Here is a 7,500-nt window from a genome sequence, read left to right on the forward strand (position 1 = left end):
TACCTTCTCCGTTCTTCCCTCCCCTTATCCCCTTTCTTTCTCCATTTCCCTTACCCCTCCCATTTCTCCCTCACTCCTTTCTTTTCCATTCTCTTCTTTCTCCCTACTCGTTTTTGCCCTTTCTTCTCCCCACCCCTTCTCTCCACCCCTTCTCTTTTTCTCCATCCCTTTATCTTTTTTTCTCCCCCATTTCTTCTTTTCTCCCTCCTCCTCCCCTTCCTCATTCCCCTTCCCCCTCTCTCTACCCCTTTCCTCCCTTATTTCTCTCTTTTCTTCCCTCCTTCTTCAAATCTTCCCTCTGTTTCTCCCTCATTTCTATCTCCCTCTCCCCTGCTCTCTCTCTTCCTCCTCCTTCTTCTCCTCTACCCTCTCCTTCTCCCTTCTCCTGCCCCTACTCCCCTTTCCTAACATCTTTCTCTCATTATGTGTCTGTGTATATAGCGGTCAGTCAATGCACTCTGTCTGTTGAAGTGTTTATATGCCACAGTACCTGCCCGTCTGTCTGTTTATCTCTCTCTCTCTCTCCCTTAATCTATTTGACAAATCTATTTATTTTTCGGTCTGTTTATCTACCTACCTATCTGTCTATCTATGTAATTTTATATATGTCTATTTATTTGATCGATCTGTCTATCTATATATCTATCTACCTGTCTATTTGTATCTATAGTTTCCGGATATTAATGACACATACAAACACACACACACACACACACGCACACACACACGCACACACACACACACACACACACATACACACATGTATATGTATATATATATATATATATATATATATATATATATATATATATATATACATATATATATACATATATATATATATATATATATATATATATATTTTTTAATATATATATATATATATATATGTATATAAAAAAAACAAAAAAAAAAAACATAAACAAACAATAAGTAACCCGCCCAACCATGAGTCAACGAAACAACATAATAACGACGCACTCCAACCGATGACTCACCTTAACACAGGACTGACCTTAGCGGATGACTCACCCCAGCCCATGAGTCATCTTGATACATGACTGACCTCAACCCAGAACCTCACATCAACCCACGACTCCCCTCAACCCACGCCCCACGCCTCCCCCTCAACCCCCGCCCCACGCCTCCCCTCAACCCCCGCCCCACGCCTCCCCTCAACCCACGCCCCACGCCTCCCCCTCAATCCAAACCCCACGCCTCCCCTCAACCCACGCCCCACGCCTCCCCCTCAACCCCCGCCCCACGCCTCCCCTCAACCCCCGCCCCACGCCTCTACACTCCGCAACCCACGCCCAAGCCTCCCTCTCCAACCCACGGAACCCCACGCTTCCCCTCAACCACGCCCCACCCCCCCCCCCCGCCCCCCCCTCAACCCCCGCCCCACGCCTCCCCTCAACCCACGCCCCACGCCTCCCCTCAACCCACGCCCCACGCCTCCCCTCAACCCACGCCCCACGCCTCCCCTCAACCCACGCCCCACCCCTCCCCTCAACCCACGCCCCACGCCTCCCCTCAACCCACGCCCCACGCCTCACCTGATCCGCCTTGGCATTGTCTACCGTGAAGTTGAACCAGAGTCGATAGCGCGGGTTACAGGTGTCCGGGCGGATGAACAGGTCGTAGTCATACTCTGCGATGAAGTCTATGCGGCCTAGGTTTCCTGGAGGGGGAGAAGGGGGGGGGGAGTGGGGATTAGTGTGTATTTTGAGGATAATAATCTCGGGCTTGGGGGAGAGGAGACGTGGGGCGGAGTGGATGCGGTAGAGGAGAAGGAGGAGAGGGGGGGGGAGAGGAAGAGAGAAGGGGAGGGGGAGAGGGGGAGAGGGGGAGAGATACTTTGAGATAGATAGAGAGAGAATGATGGATATGGATATATATATATATATATATATATATATATGTATATATATATAATATATATATATACACGATTTTTATATATATATATATATATTAAGATATATATATATTATATATATATTATATATATAATATATATGTATAGATATATAACTGATGGTTGGTAGAGTCTATATATATATATATATATATATTTTTTTATATAGATATATATATAGATAGATAGATAGATAGATAGATAGATAGATAGATAGATAGATAGATATAGATAGATAGATAGATAGGAAGAAAGTGAGAGGAATAGAATAAAAAAAATAGATAAACAGCCAAACATGTGATGAAATAGATATATAAAGAGAAATACATATTGATATGTAAAAATATCTACAAGTATATACACACAATCACATAAAAAAGTGAACAGACGCACAGGAAAACACGCAAACAGACACACACAGACTGACATATACATATCCTTCCATTCCTCAGTATTATCATTCTGCCCCTCTCATACCAAAAAGAAAAAAAAGAAAGTCAGAAAGAAAAAAAACATACATACGTACTGAAAGAAAACGAAGCCAGAACACACCTCACGTTCAAGTAATATCACGCCATCTTTCAGTTCAGTTATATCACGTTCTCTTCCCATCATCACATCTCCGCTATCTTTTATTGCATTCCCTTGGCTGGCGCACCTCACACACTCACTCACTCACTCACATACATACATACACACACGTAAATGATAGCGCACGCCCACACATATATATATACACATAAATACTTGCACGCACCCACACCCACAGACACACACACACAAACATACACACATACAGGCACAGACACATAAATATAAATACCAACCTCCCACCCACACACAAACACACATACACAAACACAAACACACACACATACACATAAACACAAACACACACACACACACACACACACACACACAAACACACACATACACACATTTAGGCGCTAGAACGGAAGCCCTTCTATCCATCAACCAAAGTCTTCGTCTTCCTCCTCCTCCTCCTCCTCCTCCTTTCATCTTCCTGCATCTTCTTTCATCTTTTTCTTCCCTTCCCTTCTTCTCCCTCTTTTTATCTCCTTGCTCTGCATCTTTTATTAGAAACAAAAAGAAAAAATATTCTTTCTCTATTCTCTCTCTATCCCATCCCCTCTTCATTCTACATTATTCTTTTCCATCTGCTCTTTCCCCTCATTTATTCCCCTCTCCCACATCACTCTCTCATTTCCCTTCGTACAGCATCTCTCGGCCATATTCCTTTCTATCACTCTCTACTCTTTCTATTTTTTCTTCTGCCAATTTTTTTTTTTTATCAATTTCTCTTTTTCCTCTTTTCCCCTCTAATCCTTTCCCCTTTGACCTTCCCATTCCCCTATCTCTCCTCTTCCCCTGCCGGTCTCCCTAACTCTCTCCTCTCTTTTCCTATCCCTAACCCATCCCTTCCTACCCCGCCTCCTCCTCCCCCTCTCTCTCTCCCTCCTCCTCCTTCTCTCTCCTCCTCCTCTCTCTCTCCTCCTCCTCCTCCTCTTTCTCTCCCTCCTCCTCCTTCTCTCTCCTCCTCCTCTCTCTCTCCCTCCTCCTCCTTCTCTCTCCTCCTCCTCCTCCTCCTCTCCGCCTCCCCATAACCCCTTATATCTTACCTGCTACTGGTCCCCTCCCTATCTCCTTACCCCTCCCCTTACCTACTACCAATCCCCTACTCCTCTTTCCTACCCACTTTACCTCCTCCCCATCAGCCCCCTCTCTCTTACCCCACCCAACTCCCTCCTTTACCCCCCTCCCAAAACTCTCCCTTACCCCCACTCCTTCCCTTACCCTAACCACACTCCCTCCCTTACCTCCACCCAACTCCCTCCCTTACTCCCACCACACTCCCTCCCTTACCCCCATCCAACTCCCCCCCTCCCTCCCCACCACACTCCCTCCCTCATCTCCCCCTTCCCTCCCTCCCTTACCCCCACCACACATCCTCCCTTACCCCCCACCCAACTCCCCCGTCCCCTATCTAACCTCCTCCCTCACCAACTCCCCTCATGGTCCATCCTCTCTAACCTCCTCCCCCCTCCCATCACTCCCGACCTACCCTCCTCCCTTCTCCATCCTCCCCCTCTCTCCCATCTTCTCACCCTACCCTCTCCCTCCCCCCCCCCCCCCCCTCTCCCTCTCCCTCCCACACACCCCTCCCCCTCCCTCTCCCCACGAGGCCCCGACCGATCAGGAGCTGCAATAAATTTGTAAAAGTAAAAAGTGGCTGGCTGCGCTTTTCTATTAACATGGTAATCGAGTTATGTGTAATAGCTGGCCAAACCCTCTCGCTCCAGCAATTGCCAAAGTCAATAAGGCTCGGGCGCCGTCATGTGTATGTATCCCGTGTTCAGCGTTATCATTAAAGACACATACGCGCACATATGTATGCGTAGGTGGACAGACAGGCAAACTTCGTATTCGTACACGTATGGGTATACATGGATGTATGTACGTGCAAACACACACAAAACAAAAAAATCAGGCATAAATACATACACACACGCAAGTAAAAAATCAGGCATAAATACACACACACGCAAGTAAAAAGACTTACACACACATACACATAAAAAAATGACACACACTTACACAATCACATACCATCACACACGATCGCATAACAAATACAATCACACAGTTATACAAAGACAACAAAAACAGCAAAGACAAATGCAAACTGGTTACTGCAGTTCCAGTGGTGATGCTCAACGCAATCACCATCAAAATTATGAATGGAGAGAGATGAAGACATGCGAAACTTTTTAATCTCATGATTTGCAATTGCAATCTCATTTGAAATTGCAATCTCAAATTAGCACTGAACAAGAGATGGTGGATTTGATATTGATTTTACTGTAAACTTTGCGTATATACTTTATATTAAGTAATTATTTTTTTCATTGTATTTTAAATCATATTTGGATGTTTTTTCTCATTATTTTGGGTCATTTTATTATTCTTCATAATGTCCATTCCATGTCCTTTATCCGTTTTTTATAGATATAACTTTTGCGTTTATTTATCCTTTTTTTATCCTCTCTTCATCAACTCTCGTATTCATCTTTACTCTTTCCCTTCTTCTCTACTTTCTTTTTATTCTTCTTATCCGCCTTCATTTTCTTCTGCCTTCTTTTCCTGTACTTCCTCTTTCTTCTACATCTCCTTATTTTATTCTGTTTTCCCCTTTCCTTTCCTTTCTTCCTCCCCCCCCCTTTCTCGTTCTTTCTTTCTTTTTCCGCCTTTTTCTCCTCTTTCTTCTGTTTTTTTCTTTTCTTTTCAATTTTTCCTTTTTTTCAATTTTCTATTTTTTGAGTAATTGATTCGGGCGGATCCGAGTGCCGATGCTTCCTCACAATCGGGGGACAACGACGATTGAATTAGCGAAGGAAGGGGGAGGAGGGTGGGGGGTGGGAAGGGAGGAGGAAGGGGGAGGAGGGAATGGGGGAGGGAGGTAGGAAGGAGAGGGAGGGGGGAGAAGGGGATGGAAGGAGGGGGAAGGAGGAAGGGAGGTAGGAAGGGGAGGGAGGGAATGGAGGAAGGGGATGGAGGGAATTGGGGAAGGGAATTGGGGGGGGGAAGGAGGAAGGGAGGTAGGAAGGGGATGGAGGGGGATGGGGGGAGGAATGGGAGGGAGGGAATTGGGGAAGGGAGGTTGGAAGGGGAAAGAGGGGGGAGAAGGGGGGAAGGGAGGTAGGAAGGGGATGGAGGAGGATGGAGGAAGGGAGGTAGGAAGGGGAGGGAGGAGGAGGGGAGGAGGAAGGAGGGAGGGAGGGGAAGGAGGGAATGGGGGAAGGGAGATAGGAAGGGCAGGGAGGGGGAAGGGGGGAGGAAGGGGAAGGAGGAGGAATGGGGGAAGGGAGGTAGGAAGGGGAGGGAGGAAATGGAGGAAGGGAGGGAGGAGGGGAGGAGGAAGGAGAGAGGGAAGGGAAAGAGGGAATGGGGGAAGGGAGATAGGAAGGGGAGGGAGGGGGAAGGGGGAAGTAAGGGGAAGGATGAGGAATGGGGGAAGGGAGGTAGGAAAAGGAGGGAGGGAATGGGGGAAGGGAGGTAGGTGGGGGAAGTAGGGGGGGAGGCGGGAAAGGAGGTAAGAAGGGGAAGGAAAAGGAAGGAGGAATGGGGGAAGAGGTGGATGAGGGGAAGGGGAGGAAGGGGGAAGAGAGGGAAAGAAGGGAGAGGGAGAGGTTAAGGCGGGGAAAGGGGTTCGGAAGGAAGGGAAGTAAGGGGAAGGGGAGTGGAAGAGAGAGAGATTTAGAGAGTGAGATCCAGAGAGAGAGAGAGAGAGAGAGAGAGAGAGGCAGGGGAGAGAGTGAGGAGATGAGGAGAGAGAGAGAGAGTGGAGAGATCACCGTGGAGTGAGGAGAGAGATGAGCGGAGAGAGATGAGAGGATGAGAGAGAGAGAGAGAGAGAGAGAGAGGAGAGGGAAGGAGAGAGTGAGATCCAGAGAGGGAGAGAGAGAAAGAGAGTAAGAGAGAGAGAGAGAGAGAGAGAGATCTCGGCCCTCCACCATAACTTCCTGCCATAAGAGTTCGGGGATCTGAACTTTGGTCATAAATCGAGCGTTGACTTATGCTGCGATAATTTACTTCGCGAGAATATGCGGGGCGCGCCGACTCCCTCCACACCCCCCCCTCCCCCATACCCACTCAAACCCCCTCTCCGAGTCTCCATCCACTCCCCCTCATCCCCTCCCCTACAAGATTCCCGTTTGACTCCCTCTCCACTTCTAACCCCCCCTCCTCTACCCCTCCTCCCCCCCTTGCGATTTCTCTCATCATCTTCTGTACGACCCCTTCCAACCTCCTCCCATCTTGTCTAACCCTTTCGCTACGATCTCGAGTTCCCTCCTCCACCCCATTTCAACCCCCTTCTTCCTCTTCTATTACACCCCCATGAAACCCCCACCTCCCTCCTTAGGGATCTCTCTCCCCCTTTCAACCCCGCCTCTTCTACAACCCCTCCCCCTCTCACCTCATCCCCCCGAATTTCTATCTCCCCTTCCCTCTTCCCTGTCTCCTCCACCCCCTCCCCCCTCCCATCCCTCTTCCTCCAACACCTTCCTCCTTCCCTTTCTCCTCCACTCCCTCCCCTTTTCCCTTCCCCTCTTCCTCCAACCCCTCCCTCCCTTCCCTGTCTCCGCCCCCTCCCATCTCCCTTCCCTCTTCCTCCAACCCCTCCCTTTCCTCTTCCCTCTTCCCTTCCCCCTCCCTCCCCCTCTTCCTTCCCTGCCTCCCTCAGACCCCCTCCCTCTCCTCCTTCCTTCCCTCCCTGGCATACTGATGAGGGGAAAACGCCTCGACACTATAGGTACAGTGTGATGCTTATCTGACTGCAGTATGGTGTCTCGTAGCCGTATGGTGATCTAGGATGGTGTTATGTGTATATTTTCTTTTGGTTATATACATATACAGGTAGGCAGACAGGCAGATAGATAGGTAAATATATATATCGATAGGTGAGCAGACAGATAGATAGTCAGGTGAGAGGAGAGATATATAGAAATATAGATAGATAAATAGATAGATAGAGAGATAGAGAGCCAGACGAATAAACAGAC

At 48.2% G+C, this 7,500-nt stretch overlaps 1 protein-coding gene across 1 annotated transcript in view; it reads right to left on the reverse strand.

The window, feature by feature from the left end:
• Window positions 1-7,500, reverse strand: part of LOC122248052 (cytosolic carboxypeptidase 6) — a 66,379-nt gene that overhangs the window by 38,595 nt on the left and 20,284 nt on the right. The window contains exon 4 of the mRNA XM_086553717.1: window positions 1,557-1,681. Coding sequence (XP_086409843.1) covers window positions 1,557-1,681 — 125 coding nt within the window. The remainder of the gene's footprint in view (window positions 1-1,556; window positions 1,682-7,500) is intronic.

The sequence above is a fragment of the Penaeus japonicus genome, unplaced genomic scaffold (genome assembly GCF_977035675.1).
Source record: "Penaeus japonicus unplaced genomic scaffold, GWHDUDI00000001_assembly GWHDUDI00000028, whole genome shotgun sequence".
In the NCBI taxonomy this organism is placed as follows: domain Eukaryota; kingdom Metazoa; phylum Arthropoda; class Malacostraca; order Decapoda; family Penaeidae; genus Penaeus; species Penaeus japonicus.